This window comes from Ornithorhynchus anatinus, chromosome X2 (assembly GCF_004115215.2).
Source record: "Ornithorhynchus anatinus isolate Pmale09 chromosome X2, mOrnAna1.pri.v4, whole genome shotgun sequence".
Classification (NCBI taxonomy): domain Eukaryota; kingdom Metazoa; phylum Chordata; class Mammalia; order Monotremata; family Ornithorhynchidae; genus Ornithorhynchus; species Ornithorhynchus anatinus.
The window spans coordinates 12,708,791-12,729,708 of record NC_041750.1 but is presented as its reverse complement, the minus strand read 5'-3'; the positions used below and the strand labels follow the sequence as shown (position 1 = coordinate 12,729,708).

General features: G+C 47.1%; 1 protein-coding gene and 1 non-coding gene across 2 annotated transcripts in view; one reads left to right on the top strand and one right to left on the bottom strand.

The window, feature by feature from the left end:
• REXO1 (RNA exonuclease 1 homolog) overlaps window positions 1-20,918 on the top strand; it is a 116,778-nt gene that overhangs the window by 76,477 nt on the left and 19,383 nt on the right. The window contains exons 8-11 of the mRNA XM_029052610.1: window positions 5,890-6,003; window positions 6,765-6,902; window positions 15,300-15,413; window positions 16,058-16,131. Of these exons, the coding sequence (XP_028908443.1) occupies window positions 5,890-6,003; window positions 6,765-6,902; window positions 15,300-15,413; window positions 16,058-16,131 (440 nt within the window). The remainder of the gene's footprint in view (window positions 1-5,889; window positions 6,004-6,764; window positions 6,903-15,299; window positions 15,414-16,057; window positions 16,132-20,918) is intronic.
• Window positions 8,525-8,662, bottom strand: LOC114807527. The gene has a single exon (XR_003755587.1). It is a non-coding gene; the product is annotated as a small nucleolar RNA SNORA7 (small nucleolar RNA).

Here is a 20,918-nt window from a genome sequence, read left to right as displayed (position 1 = left end):
GGAGATGCGAGCCTGAAAGGAGGGGGAGAGGACAGGGGCAGAGATGTAGATCTGCGTGTCATCTGCGTAGAGATGGTAGTCAAAGCCGTGAGAGCGAATGAGTTCACCGAGGGAGTGAGTGTAAATGGAGAACAGAAGAGGGCCAAGAACTGACCCTTGAGGAACTCCAACAGTTAAAGGATGGGAGGGGGAGGAGGCTCCAGCGAAGGAGACCGAGAATGACCGGCCAGAGAGGTAAGAGGAGAACCAGGCGAGGACAGAGTCTGTGAAGCCAAGGTGAGATGAGGTATGGAGGAGGAGGGGATGGTCGACAGTGTCAAAGGCAGCAGAGAGGTCAAGGAGGATTAGAATGGAGTAGGAGCCATTGGATTTGGCAAGAAGGAGGTCATGGGTGACCTTAGAGAGAGCAGTCTCGGTAGAGTGGAGGGGATGGAAGCCAGATTGGAGGCTAATGGTCAGGAATTCCTGCTCAGCATGCGTAATGATGATGATGGTATTTGTTAAGCACTTACTACGTGCCAGACACTGTACTAAGCACTGGGGTGGATACAAGCAAATCAAGTTGGTCACAGCCCCTGTCCCAAATGGGGCTCACAGTCTCAATCCCCATTTTACAGATGAGATAACTGATGCACAGAGAAGTCAAGTGACTTGTCCAGGACAACACAGCAAGCAGACAAGTGGCAGAGCTGGGATTAGAACCCATGACCTTTTGACTCCCAGGCCCGTGCTCTATCTGCTATGCCATGCTGCTTCACTATGCCATGGTCTATTGGGAAGAACACAGGGTGGGGAGTCGAGATCCTGGTTCTAGTCCCAGTTCTGCCATCTGGCCTGCTCTGTGACCTTAGGCAAGTAATTGGGATAAAATGGGGTGTTCGTCCACTGTGAGACAGTATCCAATCTCATAACCTTGTTTCTATCCCAAAGTTTAATAAATGCCACTATTATAACTATGTAGAGAGGAGTGGGCAGCCACTGGAGGTTTTTGAGAAGTGGGAGACTTATGCAGAAATATGTTTTTAGAAAAATGATCCAGGCAGCAGAATGAAATATGGACTGGGGAAGAGAGAGGCTGGAGGCTGGGAGGTCTGAGGGAAGGCTGATGCAGTAGTCAAGTCAGAATATGATAAGTGCTTGGACCAGAGTAGTGGCCGTAGGGATGGATCAATCAATCTACCTAATGAGTGCTTACTTTGTGCAGAGCACTGTACCAAGCACTTGGGAGGGTGCAACATACGATTTAACTGACATTTTCCCTGACCACAATAAGCTTACAGTTTAGAGGGGGATGCAGACATTAATATAAAAAAGTTACGGATAGGTATATAAGTGCTGTGGGACTGAGGGAGTGGTAAATAAAGGGTGCAAGAGCAAAGGTGACACAAAAGGGGATGGGAGAAGAGGAAATGAGCGCTTAGGGAGGGCCTCTTGGAGGAGACATGCTTTTAATAAAAGGCTTTGAAGGTGGGGAGACTGATTGTCACATGACGAGGGAGGCATTCCAGGCCAGAGGTTGGATGTGGACGAGAGGTCAGTGGCGAGATAGGCCAGATGGATGCTGGAAATATCGCGAAGAAAGAACCGACAGGATTTGGGTGACAGACTGGATATAGGGGGTTGAAACAAAGGGAGGAGTCAAAATAATGCCAAAGTTTCCAGCTTGGGAGTTAGAGAGAAGGGTGATGTTGTCAACTGTGATGGGAAAGTTAAGTAGAGGAGAGAGTTTGGGCGGGAAGGTGAGACGTTCAGTTTCGGACATGTCGAATTTGAGGTAGCACTGGGTTATTCAGGTGCTGATGTCATGGAGGTAGGAAGTACGAGGTTGCAGAGGAGCAAGTACGAGGTTGCAGAGGAGGAGATTGATCCGTTATTTATTTATTTATTACTATTGTATTGATGTCTGTCTCCCCCTCTGGACTGTAAGCTTGTCGTTAGCAGCAAACAGGTCTACCAACTTTGTTGTATCGTATTCTCCTAAGTGCTTAGTACAGTGGTCTGTACACAGTAAGCACTCAATAAATACCTTTGATTGATCAGGAGTAGTAGAGTAATGGTATTAATTAAGTGCTTACTTTGTGCAGATGTTTCAGCTAAGTGCTGGCTATCCCTCCTTGACTCTGCCGACCTCCTGCTCCACCATACCGTGCCCACTCATCGACTCGGTCACACCCTCAATCTCGTCATCTCCTACCGCTGCACTATCTCCTCCCTCACCAACTCTGAAATCCCTCTCTCTGACCATAACCTTCTCACCTGCCTCATCTCTCACACTCCCTCCCCCTGCAAATCTTTGCTACTCCCCTACAGGGACCTCCACTCTCTTGATCCCATCCATCTTTCCAAAAGCATCTCTCCCCACCTTGCCGCCCTGTCCTCACTTCCCACTCTCGACGATCAGGTCTCCGCTCTCAACTCCACCCTCTCTACTCATCTCAACTCTCTTGCCCCCCTTTCCTTCCACCGCTCTGACTCCACTAACCCACAGCCCTGGATCACCTCCTCTGCCCACCTCCTACGCTCCTATGCTCGAGCTGCCGAGCGCTGCTCGTGAAAGTCCAAGCACCAAGCCGACCGCATACATTTCAAATTTATCCTTTCCTGCCTTAACTCTGCCCTCTCCTCCGCCAGGCAAAACAACTTCTCCTCCCTCGTCGACACCCATGCCCGTCACCCCCGCCAATTGTTCTGGACCTTTAACTCTCTCCTTAGGCCCCCTGTTCCTCCCCCTCCCCCATCTCTCACCCCCAATGATCTGGCCACCTACTTCGTCACAAAAATCAACACAATCAGGTCTGAGCTCCCCAAAGTCACCCCTCCCCCTCTCCCCTCCCCCACCAACCCTCTCCCCTACTTTCCCATCCTTCCCTGCAGTATCCTCAGAGGAGATCTCCTCCCTCCTTGCAAGTGCCAACCCCTCCACCTGCGCCTCGGACCCCATTCCCGCTCACCTTATAAAAACCATCGCCCCTGCCCTCCTCCCTTCCTTAACTTCTATTTTTAACCACTCAATCTCCAATGGCTTCTTCCCCTCTGCCTTCAAGCATGCCCATGTCTCCCCCATCCTAAACAAACCCGCTCTCGACCCCACTTCCCCTTCCATTTATCGCCCTATCTCCCTACTACCCTTCCTTTCCAAAATCTTAGAATGAGTCATCTACACTAGCTGCTTAGAATTCCTTCACTCCCCTTCTCTCCTGGACCCCCTCCAATCTGGCTTCTGTCCCCTCCACTCTACCGAGACTGCGCTCTCTAAGGTCACCGATGACCTCCTTCTTGCCAAATCCAATGGCTCCTACTTCATTCTAATCCTCCTTGACCTCTCAGCTGCCTTTGACACTGTCGACCATTCCCTCCTCCTCCAAACCTTATCTCACCTTGGCTTCACGGACTCTGTCCTCTTCTGGTTCTCCTCTTATCTCTCTGGCCGGTCATTCTCGGTCTCTTTCGCAGGCGCCTCCTCCCCCTCCCATCCTTTAACTGTTGGAGTTCCTCAAGGGTCAGTTCTTGGCCCTCTTCTGTTCTCCATTTACACTCACTCCCTTGGTGAACTCATCCGCTCTCACGGCTTTGACTACCATCTCTACGCAGATGACACGCAGATCTACATCTCTGCCCCTGTCCTCTCCCCGTCCCTTCAGGCTCGCATCTCCTCCTGCCTCCAGGATGTCTCCACCTGGATGTCTGCCCGCCACCTAAAACTCAACATGAGCAAGACTGAGCTCCTCATCTTCCCTCCCGAACCCGGTCCTCTCCCAGACTTCCCTATCACCATGGATGGTACGACCATCCTTCCCCTCTCTCAGGCCCGCAACCTCGGTGTCATCTTTGATTCGGCTCTCTCGTTCATCCCACACATCCGATCCGTTACCGAGACCTGCCGGTCTCACCTTTACAATATCGCCAAGATCTGCCCTTTCCTCTCCACCCAAACGGCTACCTTACTGCTACAGGCTCTTGTTATATCCCAGCTAGACTACTGTGTCAACCTTCTCTCTGATCTCCCTTCCTCCTCTCTCGCCCCGCTCCAGTCTATTCTTCACTCCGCTGCCCGGCTCATCTTCCTGCAGAAACGATCTGGGCATGTCACTCCCCTTCTTAAACACCTCCAGTGGTTGCCTATCAACCTCCGCTCCAAACAAAAACTCCTCACTCTAGGCTTCAAGGCTCTCCATCACCTTGCCCCTTCCTACCTCTCCTCCCTTCTCTCTTTCTATTGCCCACCCCGCACGCTCCGCTCCTCTGCTGCCCACCTCCTCGCCGTCCCTCAGTCTCGCCTATCCTGCCATCGACCCCTGGGCCACGTCCTCCCGCGGTCCTGGAATGCCCTCCCTCCTCACTTCCGACAATCTAATTCTCTTTCCCTCTTCAAATCCCTACTTAAAGCTCACCTCCTCCAAGAGGCCTTCCCAGACTGAGCTCCCCCCTTTTTTCCTCTGCTCCCTCTACCCCCCCTTCACCTCTCCACAGCTAAACCCTCTTCTCCCCCCTTTCCCTCTCCCTTCCCATCCCCACAGCACTGTACTCGTCCGCTCAACTGTATATATCTTTATCACCCTATTCATTTTGTTTATTTTGTTTAATGAGATGTACATCACCCTGATTCTATTTAGTTGCCATTGTTTTTATGAGATGTTCTTCCCCTTGACTCTATTTATTGCCATTGTTCTTGTCTGCCTGTCTCCCCCGATTGGACTGTAAGCCCGTCAGAGGGCAGGGTCTGTATCTGTTGCCGACTTGTACATTCCAAGCGATTAGTACAGTGCTCTGCACATAGTAAGTGCTCAATAAATACTATTGAATGAATGAATGATATCAAGGTGAAAGATACGGTCCCTGGTCCCCAAGTGACTCACAATCTAAGAATCAGGTGGGGGTTAGAGGACCAGGTGACAAACACATGAGGAAAGAGGAAATTATAAGAAAACAAAAGCCATGGAAGACTAGGAGAATGGTAAATATAAGAAGAAGGATAGGGCACTGGCTAGAAGAGCAGATTTGAAAAATTAGTCCCAGATGCAGCAGTGGCCACAGCCTTCCCAACATTTTGAAAGTAGAAAAGACATGCTGCTGCTGCTTACTCACCCTCCTGGCTAGTAGAGAAGGGTCCAATGAGAGTCCCAGAGAGTCAGTAGGTGGGAGGGTGTGTATGGCCCCTCTCCTGCGCAGCAGACAACTGACAGCCCAGCCTAAGGTAACTTGCTCAGAGCCCCATGCTGCTGCTGCAGGAATCATTTATGAGAGATGGTCGTTCCTGCCTTAGGGGCTGATGTGCTGCCCAAGGGAGTGTAAATTGAGAAGAAAAGGGGACCCACAACAGAGCCATCAGGGGCACCCATGGTTATAGAGTGGGCCAGAAGAAAAACTAGCCAAAGAGATTAAAAATGATTGGCCAGAGATAATAGGAGAGCCAGGAGAGCCAAACCAAAGTTAGGTCAAGCTTCCGGGAGAAGGCAGTAGTCAGTCAATCAGGCAAAGAGTTGATCATATTTTTGGAGTGCTTACTGTGTACAGTGCCCTGTACGAAGCGCTTGGGAAAGTACAATACAATAGAGTTGGTAAATGCTATCCATGCCCACAAGGAGCTTATGGTCTACAGAGGAGAGAGACATTAAAATCAGTTGCAGATAGGGGAAATGGTAGAATATAAGAATATTTACGTATGTGCTGTGGGGCTGGGGTGAGCATCAAAGTGCTTAAGGGATACATGGGCAAGTGCCTAGTTGACACAGAGGGGAGAATGGGTAAGTTGGGGCCGGGGGGGGGGAGATATCGGCTTAAGTTCACAGTGTCCAAGACAGTTGAGCCCTGCTGCATGTGCTTAAAGTGTGTAATAGGGAGGAGGGGGTAATTGGATGTGTGTTCATTTCTACCTCTGCTTTATTTCAGGAAACAGTAATCGTAAAGTGGTGTCCCATGAAGCAGTCCTTGGAGGGAAACTAGCAGCTAAAACCAGCTTTACACTGAATCGTTCGGGCAGCCTGCGAGCAGAAGACTTAACAGGCAAGTGCCTGGTTTCTCTAGCTCCCTGTCTATAGTCAGTCTTTGCATGGGCTATAAGGGATTAGGAGACGTTCTAAGTAGAGAGCAAATCCCAGGAATTTCAAGCAAATTTCAAAGTTCTTCTCACTCCTCTTCCCGCTCCCCGCTTCTTCCACTCCTCCCAACCCCTCCTCAGTTCAAGATTGAGGCTGTGTATAGCAGTGTCATTTGTTAAGTTCATTAAGCATAAACTCCTTGTGGGCAGGGAACGTGTCTCCCCCTTCTGTTGTACTTTTCCAAGCACTTAATACATTGCACTGCACCAGGTAAATAAATGCCCTTTTAACTACTAATAAAATACTTCATGTAAAAATGAATTTCAGTTTGGAATGTGTTAAGGCTTTGTAGAAGAAGCAGCGTGGTGTTATGGATAGAGCACGTGCCTGGGAGTCAGAAGGTCATGGGTTCTAATGCTCGCTCCACCATCTTTCTGTTGGGCAAGTCACTTCACTTTTCTATGCCTTAGTTACCTCACTTATAAAATGGGGATTGAGATTGTGAGCCCCATGTGGGAAAGGGACTGTGTGCAACCCTATTTGCTTGTATCCACCCCAATGCTTAGTACAGTGTTTGGCACTTAGTAAGAGCTTTACAAATACCACTATTAGTATTATCATTTGCCCTTTTTTTTGGATATCCCTTTTGAATGCTGCACTTTTTGCTGCAGGCAACAGTTTCTAATGCTGGGTCATACATTTAAATGACTACTGTGTCTTATCTAGGAGCCGCACTGTTCAGAAGACTAAAGGAATATCTGCTCACAGAGGAGCAGCTGAAAGAAAATGGTTACCCTCTTCCACACCCTGAGAAGCCAGGCCGAGCCCTTCTTTTTACAGCAGAAGAGAAAAAAGTTATGGACTGTAAGTTCTCTATAGTTGCCATCCTTAGCAAGTGCCTGATGGAAAATGGTATTTGAGCCTCTAGGATATAGTTAAGTAATTGAAATCAACAGTCTGTAATGACATGCATGATTTTCATCTTGCCCGTCACAGCACTTGACATTGTATTTAGTCCCCTCTATTTCCAGGCCAGAGTAATGGTTGATTCACTACATGAAGACAAAGGCTAATCCAAGTATCATTCCCAGCAGGGTGGACAGCGTTATATTTCCTCTTTTATTGGTGCTTTTAACTAAACCGGAAGATTAAGCCTTGCATGCTATTTGAGCCGTGTGCCCAAAGTCACAGAATTTAGGTTCTGAGGGCAGGATTAGAATGGCAGAGTTCCTGAACCCTAAATTTTGATTTAGCCAACTGAACCATACTGCTTCTCTAAACCTTATTATAAGATAAGTTACATCATGGATCAGGCACAGTCAGAAATAGTGGAGTTTGGGGCTGAACTCATTGAGTCCTTGCATGAAGTTTGTGCATTATCCGATTTTCAAGTAGAATTATAGATTTCCAAGCTTGGATTAATAGATCTGATTCTTGCCTTCGTGCAGTTTACAAGCTAGCAGGAGACTGAGATTCAATGGAATAGAATGTTGTCTTAGTGTGTTTTTAATTTGATAGTGATTTTTAAGAATTCCTGACAAAATCCCTTTGAAGAAGATTACTCCTGCTTTCTGAAAATTCTTCCTAGGAAAGCAGTACATTGTCTCCCTTGGAGGTTACCATAAACCATTTCTCCATTGGCCATATACCCTTTATTTCATGAGAGCTACATTCAGCTCCTTGAACTTCACCAAATTCACCAAATTTCTTAACCCAGTGCTTGGAAATTGAGGACTGGTAGATCTTGGCTATTTGTTATTAAAATATTCAGTCATTCAGTCGTATTTGAGCACTTACTGTGTGCAAAGCACTGTACTAAGCGCTTGGGAGAGAACAATATGACAACAGACACATTCCTGCCCACAACGAGCTCACAGTCATCCCTACAGTGAGCAGACAAACCTTTGTAGTGATTATCTAAGTGCACTGAAAATAGTTCAAATCTTTGTAATCGAGATTATAATTTGAGAGAACTGCAAGGCGGGACTATAGGGGTAGGGAATTTCTGTAATGTACCATTATCATTTCAAGATGGAGCATCCCTTGCCTGACTACCACTCCTGCATCCTGCTCCCTACTGACTACATTTCCTGGCATCAGAGAGGCAGTAACTGAAAGTTGGCTAATAGTGTGAAGGGATTTTTTTCTGAGATTACTGGTCTAGGTGCAACCAGTGCAACCAATGCCTGGAAGGTTGAAAAGATCAAGGAAAAAAAAACCCACTCTCAAGACTTTTTAAAACTAGTGAATGGTCAATTTGTCTTGTCTTATGCCGTCGAGTCATTTCCGAGCTGTAGTGATACCACAGACACATCTCTCCCAGAACGCCCTGCTCTCCATCTGCAGTTGTTCTGGTAGTGTATCCATAGAGTTTTCTTGGTAAAATTACAGAAGTGGTTTACCATTGCCTCCTTCCGCACAGTAAACTTGAGTCTCCATCCTCGACTCTCTCCTGTGCCGCTGCTGTCCAGCACAGTAGAGTTTTGACTTGTAGCAGATTGCCTTCTACTTGCTAGCCACTGCCCAAGCTAGGAATGGAATGGATAGGCCTCTGCTTGACTCTCCCTCCCATGGCCAAGACTGGTAGAGTACTGGAAACTCTCCAGGTGCAACCCTGAGAGGGGAGTGGTCAATTTAGTTGCGTTAATTTCTTTGAACAATAGAGAGGCCTGGGAATCCACTTGCTTTATATTCTCCACCTATTAATGGCAACGTTTGCACTCAACTGACAGAGTAACTGTCAGTAACTCCAAACCCATTTCTAATATTATTTGTCAAATGTTACATATGCTGCTAGAATAACCCTCCTCTAAACTTGTTTCCAGTATTGTTTGTGAAACGTCACATTTTTACCACATTAGAGAGCATCTATTCCAAAGATGCAACATCATCTGCAAATTGGGTTGAGTTCATAATTTCACTGCTGTTCTTGCAAATTTTGATGCATTACGGGAAGTTAGAACCCCTGTCAGACCTATCACTAGCTTCGTCTGTGAACCAAAATTCACTGATGATAGTTTTACTTGCCCATGTACTGTATTGCAGCTACACTATTGATGATGCACGGTGCTCGTGGCCAGAAACTGTCCATTTTCTACTTTTTATGCTAATTCTTAGTGTGGACCCCTCTCAGGGTTACAACCTGGAGAGTTTCCAGTACTCTACCAGTCTTGACTATGGGAGGCATATCCATTCCATTCCTAGCTTGGGCAGTGGCTAGCAAGTGGAAGGCAATTTGCTACAAGTCAAAACTCACCTGTGCTGGGCAGCAGCGGCTTGGGAAAGAGTCAAGGGCAGAGACTCAGGTTTAATAATAATAATAATTTTGGTATTTGTTAAGCGCTTACTATGTGCCAAGCACTGTTCTAAGCCCTGGAGTAGATACGAGGTAATCAGGTTGTCCCACATGGGGCTCACAGTCTCAATCCCCATTTTCCAGGTGAAGTAACTGAGACACAGAGAAGTTAAGTGACTTGCCCAAGGTCACACAGCTAAGTGGCAGAGCAAAGATTAGAACCCACGACCTCTGACTCCCAAGCCCGGGCTCGTTCCACCGAGCCACGCTGTTTACTGCGCGGAAGGAGGCAGTGGTAAACCACTTCTGCATTTTTACCAAGAAAATTATATGGATCCACTACCAGAACGTTTGCAGATGGAGGTGGAGAGAGATGTCTATGGAATTGCTATGAGTCAGAGATGACTCAACAGCATAAGAAAAGATTTAGTGTGAACTACAAGGAATAACTGCAGTCAATTATTAATGTTAAATGCTTATATACTTTTATAAAGAGAGGAATTAAAGTGGAATTTTGGATTAGGTTTCAGGGTGCCTTGTGTTAGGGATGGCATTCGGTTGCTAATTCTTGGAATTGGGATCAAGGCCTTAGAGAGCTAAGGAAATGGAATATTATGAGGGAAAAAGGTACTAAGGCTAACCATTTGAGGGAAAAGAAGAAGAAATGGTGTGAGGGTAAAAAAAAAAAATGAGGGACCACAAAATTTGGCTAGAATGGGCACAAAAATATGGAAAGCTCAGAAATGGAAATATTATCAAGTGACAGTAAAATCACAGTAGACCCACCTGCCCTCCCAGTGTCATGATGATAAAAAGCTAGGCAGTGTTAAGGAGATGTTACAGTTTTGACATTAAAGTATTGTAGATTTATGGTCATCTCACATCTCTGTACGTGAACAGTCACTAAATAAAACTTTTTTCCCTTGTCTCCTTCTTCCCTTTATTCTCTCATATGCATGCATCCTCTCCTAAAGATACCTTGCTCAATTAGAAAAATGAGAACATTGTCTACCATAAGGAAGATAATTTTACAGGCATGCCCCATGATACTGCTGGGTCTTAGTCCACTAAAAATGGGGCTGTTTTGTAGGGTATGTTTTCCCATAGACTTATAAACAATTAAGTAGGTTCTGTTCAGGGACAGGCCTGATTTGTTGGCTGAGCTTTAAGATAAGTAAAAAATTACAGTATAAAGTTCTCCCCACCCCCATCCCTTTTGACCCTTTCCTATTTCTAGAGATTATCCTGACCTCCCAGCATCCAGGCTCAGTCCCTCTTCCTCTGCTTCCCCAAACCACCCCACTTCTGATTTTTGTAAATTTTAAATCAGTGATGCATGGGATGCCCCTTTCAAGCCGCATGCTGCTGCCAGCAAGAGAGGGGTGGAAATTAGTACCAGGGTCCCAGCTGGGGCCCTCCTAATCACTGGTTATCTAGATCCTAGCCCTGCCTCCTTTTTTTTTTAATACTAAGCAGCACTGGGTAAGATACACGCTAATCAGGTTGGACACAGTCCATGTCCCATATGGGGCCCACAGTCTTAGTCCCCATTTTACAGATGAGGTAACCAAAGCCTAGAGAAGTTAAGCCCAAGGTCACACAGCAGACAAGTTGCAGAGCAGGGAGTAGAACCCAGGTCCTTCTGATTCCCAGGCCAGTGCCCTAGGCCCTCCTGCTTCTTGCCCCAGGCAGCTGGGAGCCAGCTTAACTTGACACAGCTACCTTTCTCTCACTGCTCTGTGTCTGTCTCAGACCTACCCCTCTGGGCTCTGTTAGGGCTCCGGGCTTTTTGGTTTCCTGGACCACTCTTTGGCACGCTCTCTCCTTCTCTTTCCCTTCATGCTCCTCCTTTCTTTGTTCTAGCAGAGCAGTCAGCCCCATCACTCTGGAGAATGGCAGCAGCCCCTATCACAAGGAGCCAACAAGCAGAGAGCCATTCACCTCCACCGATGGAGCTCCTCCACGAGGCAGTAGGGAGTGAGGTGGCCAGGGGAAAGGGAAGGGCACAGGGATGTTGATCCCGATGCCCCAGGGTTGGAGCTCCATGGGGATCTGGGGCAGGCACAGCAGCTTGGGTGGGACTCCAGCTGCAGGAAATGTGGAGCCCTCATATGGGCGGCAAAGAGGGGTCGGGTCCCTGGTAACTTTTTCCTGTCACCCTCCTGCTGGTGAAGGCAGTGCATGACTTCAGTAAGGCAATGTGTGCATCACTGCTTTAATAAAATATCTACAGTGAACCAGGGAGGTGGGCTCTGAGTTCAGGATTGGGTGGAAATTGCTCGGAATATGGGAGAATGGGGTGCAGGGAGGAGTGGGTGGGGAAGGAATTATTTGCTAGTACTTATTAGATGCAGTTTTGAGGGCCGGCTTAGGGATCGTGGGGACTGTCAGCCGTTCATGCATATCTCCAGGTTGTGCATATTATGGGTTGACCCTAACCCAAGTTGCACCCATACCTATAAGCTAGCGTGCAGTCCAAATTGTTTTCTAAGCTTCACTACCGACCTCTCTTATGAATTTGACTAAATCACGGGCTCTTTCTCTTCAGGCTCCCCACTTCAAAAATAGAGGCAAACTGAGGTAGCCCCTTTTTGCCTTTACAGTGTCGTGGAGATTTTTGAGTTTCCTGGAAAGTTTTCGTTGTGTGAAAGGTCTTGTAGCTTTCAGAACCTGGCCGTGCCTGAGGTCTGGCCCCCTTCATGGTTAGTTTGGCCTTTGGTCCTTGGCTGCAATTGTTTTATTAATATTTTAAACCATATTTATAGATATGACTTCAAATTAATTATCAGAAACCCCACCGGTTTTCCTGATATGCAAAATTTTATGCATTCTGATCTTCTAGTGATGACTGCAAGGTGTCCTAGTAGCTTGAAGAAGTACAGCATTAATAATGTGGGTTGGCTTTTTGGTTCTTATTTGCCCAAAGCTTGATTTTCCTTCACATAGTTTACTTTTGATGCTTTGGCCTAGCTTCCTTCTAGATTTGGGCTTGTGCTAAATATCCATAACCACTTTATACTTATTCTTTCTCTTAGATTGTGTGCACAAAGGAACAGATTTAAAAATTAAATAGATAATCAATTTTAAGGAACAGTTGAATTTAGAACATCAAGGTAACCTGGATGTTATGTAGAGCCCTTATCCAACACTACACTACACTATGTGGAATTGATCCAATATTAACTTCTAGAGTCTTTTCTGTTTCAAATGCCTTTGATGTGTAGCGAGCAAACCCTAATGATGTTAGTCATATTGATTATGAAACTATTCAAAAGCATTGCCTTGTTTTTCGCATCGAGGGGCAGTGTTGAAAAGGTGATTTCCTTTGAGACCCAAAACTCTAGTTTAGGCAGGGAGAGTGGATGGCTGTTTACATCTTGTCACTCTAGATCCAAGAACTCTTTGGGTCTGGAATTAAAGTGGTCACTCTGCTGAACATCAGACTTATTTCACTTGCCCCCTTCTCATTCTTTCCTGGAAAAAAAAATTCTCCCTGATTATTTTTTCTTTTTGCCCTTAATTTTCAGGCCTTCTCTGTCTCCCTGTTCTCATTAAATAAGCTCTACCCTCCTTAACTAAAAACTCCACCTCTTCAATGCTAATCTGGTTTCCGTCCCCTCCACTCTACCAAGACTGCTCTCTCTAATGTCACCCATGACCTCCTTCTTGCCAAATCCAATGGCTCCTACTCCATTCTAATCCTCCTTGACCTCTCTGCTGCCTTTGACACTGTCGACCATCCCCTCCTCCTCCATACCTCATCTCACCTTGGCTTCACGGACTCCGTCCTTTCCTGGTTCTCCTCTTACCTCTCTGGCCGGTCATTCTCGGTCTCCTTCGCTGGTGCCTCCTCCCCCTCCCATCCTTTAACTGTTGGAGTTCCTCAAGGGTCAGTTCTTGGCCCTCTTCTGTTCTCCATTTACACTCACTCCCTCGGTGAACTCATTCGCTCTCACGGCTTTGACTACCATCTCTACACAGATGACACGCAGATCTACATCTCCGCCCCGTCCTCTCCCCCTCCCTTCAAGCTCGCATCTCCTCCTGCCTCCAGGATGTCTCCACCTGGATGTCGGCCTGCCACCTAAAACTCAACATGAGCAAGACTGAACTCCTCATCTTCCCTCCCAAACCCGGTCCTCTCCCAGACTTCTCTATCACCGTGGATGGCACGACCATCCTTCCCGTCTCTCAGGCCCGCAATCTCGGTGTCATCCTTGACTTGTCTCTCTCGTTCACCCCACACATCCTATCCGTTACCGAGACCTGCCGGTTTCACCTTTACAATATCGCCAAGATCCGCCCTTTCCTCTCCACCCAAACGGCTACCTTACTGCTACAGGCTCTCATTATAGCCCGGCTAGACTACTGTGTCAGCCTTCTCTCTGACCTCCCTTCCTCCTCTCTCGCCCCGCTCCAGTCTATTCTTCACTCCGCTGCCCGGCTCATCTTCCTGCAGAAACGATCTGGGCATGTCACTCCCCTTCTTAAACAACTCCAGTGGTTGCCTATCAACCTCCGCTCCAAACAAAAACTCCTCACTCTAGGTTTCAAGGCTCTACATCACCTGGCCCCTTCCTACCTCTCCTCCCTTCTCTCTTTCTACCACCCACCCCGCACGCTCCGCTCCTCTGCTGCCCACCTCCTCACCGTCCCTCGGTCTCGCCTATCCCGCCGTCGACCCCTGGGCCACGTCCTCCCGCGGTCCTGGAACACCCTCCCTCCTCACCTCCGCCAAACTGATTCTCTTCCCCTCTTCAAAACCCTACTTAAAACTCACCTCCTCCAAGAGGCCTTCCCAGACTGAGCTCCTCTTCTCCCTCTACTGCCTCTACCACCCCCCCTTTACCTCTCCGCAGCTAAACCCTCTTTTCCCCCTTTCCCTCTACTCCTCCACCTCTCCCTTTCCATCCCCACAGCACCGTACTCGTCCGCTCAACTGTATATATTTCCATTACCCTATTTATTTTGTTAATGAATTGTACATTGCCTTGATTCTATTTAGTTGCCATTGTTTTTATGAGATGTTCTTCCCCTTGACTCTATTTATTGCCATTGTTCTCGTCTGTCCATCTCCCCCGATTAGACTGTAAGCCCGTCAAACGGCAGGGACTGTCTCTATCTGTTGCCGACTTGTTCATTCCAAGCGCTTAGTACAGTGCTCTGCACATAGTAAGCGCTCAATAAATACTATTGAATGAATGAATGAATGCTTTCCCAGGTCATTGCAGTTTTTTGGTCATTCCAAGCACTTCAGGTCCCTTTTAGTTTATATGTTCTACGTTATTGTATAGGTGTCTATCTTTGGGACTTGAATCTTTTTTGTTCTGTGCCTCTCTAACTTTTACTTCCTTGTTTATTTGGCTGTTAGATTTGTAAAATCTATGAACCAAGGACTCCTTTGTTCTTACTTTGAAACTCCATACCTAGCTCAGTGCTTTGTACAAATTGGGCACCCAACAGACTGGTTTGCTTCTTTCCTTTCAGCATCTTCCACTTTCCCTTCTCATTTTGAGACCCAGCATGGCCTGGTGGAAAGAGCACAGGCTTGGAAGTCAGAGGTCATGGGTTCTAATCCTGGCTCTGCCACTTGTCAGCTGTGTGACCTTGGGCAAGTCACTTAACTTTGTGTCCCTCAGTTACCTCATCTGTAAAATGGGGATTAAGACTGTGAGCCCCACATGGGACAACGTGATGACCTTGTATTTACCCCAGTGTTTAGAACAGTGCTTGGCACATAGTAAGCGCTTAACAAATACCATCCTTATTATTATTATTTTTCTCCCTCATGGCAGCAGAGTCTTTGCCATGGCAATTTTTCAACTTAATTTGAGATATAATTATGTGGCAAGAGGGATATAGGGGATTTTCCCCGGTGTTATAAATTAAAAGTTGAGTTTTAAGTGGTGATATTTGAAATGGCTGAGGTACAGGTTATCATTGCCCTGTCTGTTATTGATTTGCAGCTTCCTGCCGGATATGCTGTCGTTGCGGTACAGAATACTTCGTCTCTGCGACAGGCAATTGCATTCGGAGTGAAGAATGTATTTATCATTGGGGAAGGCTCCGCAGACAGCGAGGTTGTGACCCTGCCCCCCAAGAAATTGAGGGTGGAGGGGTGGGAAGGATACTTCTTCCTCTCTTCTCACCACTGTGACTTCTTAGGAGTCAGTTATTCTTTCCCCTTTCCTTCACCGGGCTGATTCAGCTTGTGCAGGAAAATAACCTCGTAACAGGTGCGCGAATTGACCACAAGATGGTGTCAATACATCCCAAAAGGAAAACACTGTAGCTGTATTGTTGGTTCTTGAAGCTGAAACGTGAAGCTGTAGTTGGATATGTTGTGGAGTAGCCGTTTGCTTTTAAAAGCTGGAGCATTAGCCAGGTGCCCTGTTCACTTAAGGGCCTTGGAGGATAATGATTTTAGGGAGGCTTTACTAATGAGGCAGAAAGTTGAACAAAAAACAAAGCTTTTTATCAGAAGCTTGTGTTGTTGTTTTTTCCCACCTGCTTCCAGTGCGTGGTTGCTGATTAACAACCTTCCTTGTTAAGGAAACATCCTAAGTTGTAAGTCTTTACTTCCATATCACCACTCTCATTCTTGGAGAATGAATGCAGATATTGTAATGAAGATTGTGGAGAAGCTGTAGAATTATCTCCCTGTAAATAGATTATCCCATAATCATGGATGACTGATTATATTTTTCATGTTTTGGGATTTTAGTTGCTGGTGGATGGGAAACCCAATACTCCTGCTGCTCTGGAGCTGTTGGATCAACTGGTTGCCAAGTTGCTAAAGTAAGTTCTCAAGTTTTTCCATCCCAGGATTCAACCCTTCATACAAGTAATGTCTTTCCCCACTCTTACAGGTTAACCTCGTTCTTTTGACTTTTCCCCCCTCTCCATTTTTGGAGTCTATTAACTGTTGAATTCATTCTGAGGGAAATAGGAAGAGAAATATGTGGTTAGAACTTTAAAGAGCCTTTCTCTGAAGGGTCAGCTAGACCTAGGGATGTTTTGGAGGAAAGGATGAGTTTTCCCAGGCACTTTTGACTAGATAGTAATAGTATTTATTAGGCACTTGGCTGTGTGCAGAGCATTATACTGAGCACTGGGAGAAAATACCCAGGTAGGAATTAAACATGGTCCCTGTCCGTCAGCAGGCTAACGATCTAAAAATATCAGTGGGAGAGGGAACTGGTGACAGGCACATCAGGAACTATGAAGGAGTAAAACACAACACAGACAAATATACAAAATAAAAATAAAATTAGTAGAGTGCTGTGGCTAGGAGAGCAGAATTTCAGGCTCCCCCTGGCTTAAGTGTCACAGGCATATCTGTAGCCACAGAATTTGCTACAGCAGTCACCAGTCTGAGGTTTTGTGAAGGCCTTGTGCTGTGGGTGATTTTTCCCTTTACCCCCAGTGTGATGGAAGCAGGAAGGGATGGAGTCTCCTTGGTGTCTCAGAGGAGAAACGATGCCGGTTCCTGAGGTGGCAGTGGGGCTGGCTGCCTGGTCGGGGAGGGGGACACTGAGGGAGTGTGGCGGCCACTTTTATCCCTGTGGCTTGGTGCTCAAGGAGCATGTCCAGAGCAGGGACCCTTGGGAGTGGGAGGGAAGGTGGCAGTTACAGCAGATGCTTTGCTCAGCTGCAGGGCAGGAAGTGGAGGGGTGAAATCTGGGTCTGCTAGTTCTCCTCCAGATGGATTAACAACCCAAGCCTGAGTGGCGAATTCATCTTGTGTTTTCAAGTGCTGAAACCTGAATTGTAGTTTCTAAGTTTAGCAGCAGAGGGCAGAGTGAGCCTTGTGACTTGTGAGCCTTTTTTTATGATACTTGTTAAGCACTTACTCTGTGCCATGCGCTGTAATAATAATAATAATGTTGGTATTTGTTAAGCGCTATGTGCCAAGTACTGTTCCAATGCTCCTACTCTATTCTAATCCTCCTTGACCTCTCAGCTGCCTTTGACACTGTCGATCATCCCCTTCTCCTCCACACCTTATCTCACCTTGGCTTCACGGACTCCGTCCTCTCCTGGTTCTCCTCTTATCTCTCTGGCCGGTCATTCTCGGTCTCCTTCGCAGGCTCCTCCTCCCCCCACCCCATCCTCTAACTGTTGGAGTTCCACAAGGATCTGTTCTTGGTCCTCTTCTGTTTTCCATATACACTTACTCCCTCGGTGAACTCATCCGCTCTCACGGCTTCAACTATCATCTCTATGAAGATGACACACAGATCTACATCTCTGCCCCTGTCCTTTCCCCCTCCCTTCAGGCTCACATCTCTTCCTGCCTCCAAGAAGTCTCTACCTGGATGTCTGTCCGCCACCTAAAACTCAACATGACCAAAACTGAGCTCCTCATCTTCCCTCCCAAGCCCGATCCTCTCCCTGGCTTCCCTATCACCGTGGATGGTACGACCATCCTTCCCGTCTCTCAGGCCCGCAACCTCGGTGTCATCTTTGACTCGGCTCTCTCATTCACCCCACACATCCAATCCGTCACCAAAACCTGCCGGTCTCACCTTTATAATATCGCCAAGATCCGCCCTTTCCTCTCCACCCAAACGGCTACCTTACTGCTACAGGCTCTAGTAATATCCCGGCTAGACTACTGTGTCAGCCTTCTCTCTGATCTCCCTTCCTCCTCTCTCTCCCTGCTTCAGTCTATTCTTCACTCCGCTGCCCGGCTCATCTTCCTGCAGAAACACCCTGGGCATGTCACTCCCCTTTTTAAAAACCTCCAGTGGTTGCCTATCAACCTCAGCACAAAACAAAACCTTCTCACTCTAGGCTTCAAGGCTTTCCATCACCTTGCCCCTTCCTACCTCTCCTCCCTTCTCTCTTTCTACTGCCCACCCTGCACGCTCCGCTCCTCTGCTGCCTACTTCCTCACCGTCCCCTGTTCTCGCCTATCCCGCTGTCGTCCCCTGCACCACGTCCTCCCACGGTCCTGGAATGCCCTCCCTCCTCACCTCCGCCAAACTAATTCTCTTCCCCTCTTCAAAACCCTACTTAAAGCTCACCTCCTCCAAGAGGCCTTTCCAGACTGAGCTCCCCTTTTCCACCTGCTCCCTCTACCCGCCCCCCCCCCTTCACCTCTCTGCAGCTAAACCCTCTTCTCCCCCCTTTCCCTCTGCTCCTCCCCCTCTCCCGTTGCATACCCTCAGCACTGTACTCGTCCGCTCAATTGTATATATCTTCATTACCCTATTTATTTTGTTAATGAGATGTACATCACCCTGATTCTATTTATTTGCTACTGTTTTAATGAGATGTTCTTCCCCTTGATTCTATTTACTGCCATTGTTCTTGTCAGTCTGTCTCCCCCGATTAGACTGTAAGCCCGTCAAAGGACAAGGACTGTCTCTATCTGTTACCGATTTGTACATTCCAAGCGCTTAGTACAGTGCTCTGCACATAGTAAGCGCTCAATAAATACTTTTGAATGAATGTTCTAAGCACTGGGGTAGGTACAAGGTAATCAGGTTGTCCCACATGGGGCTCACAGTCTTAATCCCCATTTTCCAGATGAGGTAACTGAGGCACAGAGAAGTTAAATGACTTGCCCATGGTCACACAGCTGACAAGCGGTAGAGTCGGGATTAGAACCCACCTCTGACTCTCAAGTCTGGGCTCTTTCATTGTGGCTCGGTGGAAAAGAGCTTGGGCTTCGGAGTCAGAGGTCATGAGTTCGACTCCCGGCTCTGCCACTTGTCAGCTGTGTGACTGTGGGCAAGTCACTTCACTTCTCTGTGCCTCAGTTCCCTCATCTGTCAAATGGGGATTAACTGTGAGCCTCCCGTGGGACAACCTGATTCCCCTGTGTCTACCCCAGCGCTTAGAACAGTGCTCTGCACATAGTAAGCCCTTAACAAATACCAACATTATTATTATTATTATTATCTCTTTCCGCTAAGCCACGCTGCTTCTCTACTAAGTGCTGGGGTAGATACAAGAGAATCAGATTGGACTCAGTCCCTGACCCACATGGGGCTGACAGTCTTATCCCCATTTTACAGATGAGGTAACTTAAGCACAGAGAAGTCAAGGCCACACAGCAGACAAATGACGGAGCCGGGATTAAAACCCAGGTCCTTCTGACTCCCGTGCTGTTTCTACCAGGCCATGCTGCTTCTCAGGCATGTCGGAAATGTTGTTCTCACCTGAACTATTCACAGCTGGGCCTTAAAATAGTCCAGCCATAGGCAAGAGGCAGTGGAGTGATGAAAGGGGAACCTGAAATCAGCATATTTAGTGGTGCCAGGTAATATAGTTGCTGTAACTCCTTTAGTCCCTAGAAATTTTGTGTTTCCCATCGGTGGTTTTTTTTTTGTTGTTTTTTTCTTTTGGACCCAAGAAACTTCTTGCTTCCACTCTGTAGTTTTTGAAAATAATGGAGTGAGATCTGATGACATGTCTGCGGCACCTTCTGGGCAAGATGCAGTGAGCTTTAGTTTCCATCACAATTGCTTTTGTGTGGTTTCTGTATTGTGAAGCTTTCCTCCTCTTTTGCGCTCAAAGGCCAGCCATAAAACTGTAAAGATAATTATTGTTTAGCTTGGTGCTTTGACTCCTTTGGAAACCTGAACTTTGCAATTCAGACTGTGGGATTTGCATGTTTCTTTCATTTTTCTCTTTGCTGAGGTAGAGTCAATCAGTCAATCATATTTATTGAGCACTTACTGTGTGCAGAGCACTATACTTAGCCTTTGGGAGAGTACAGTATAGCAGAAAACACATTCCCTGCCCATAACGATCTTAGATTCTAGAGAGACAGACTTGTGTACAGTACATAAGTGCTGTGGGGCCGGGAGGAGGGGTGAATAAAGGGAGCTAGCCAAGGCGTTGCAGAAGGGAGTTGAAGAAAAGGAAAAGAAGGCTTAGTCAGGGACTGCCTCTTGGAGGAGATGTGCCTTCAATAAGGCTTTGAAGGCATGGGGAGAGTAATTATTTGCTGGTTAAGAGGCGGGAGGGCCTTCCAGGCCAAAGGCCAGACATGGGCGAGAGTTTGGTGGTGTGATAGATAAAATGAAGGTACAGTGAGAAGGTTGGCATTAGAGGAACAAAGTGTGCAGTCTGGGTTCTAGTGGACTAGCGAGATGAGTTAGGAGGGGACAAGGTGATTGAGTGCTTTAAAGCCTCTGAGGCCATTTGAAACAGCGCTTTAGGCACCATTTGAAACAGCGCTTGAGGCAGAAAACTACTTACAGCTATTTCCTAGCTCCTCTCCAGATCTCAAGGTTGGCAAACTGGAATCCAGTGACGGGTTCTGCCGTGGCTGAGCACCTGCAACTCTACATCTTGATCTCTCCCTTCAACTATCAGGTTGGAGCTCAGTGGGGTATACTTTATTCACAACCAAATGGCACAAAGGAGAAGCCCTTCCTTATCTTCAAAAGCATCAAAGAAAACCCTTCGCTTCTGTCTTAAGGGGGCCTTGGTAAACTGCATTTATCCCAAAGTGTTCTGAGAAGGATATTCCTTAGGCAAGTGAATCAGGCAGGTTGACGCCGCCATGATGAACTCCCAGATGCTGGGCAGAACTTTAAAAGAAGGGGGAAATGCTGATTGAACCTGCA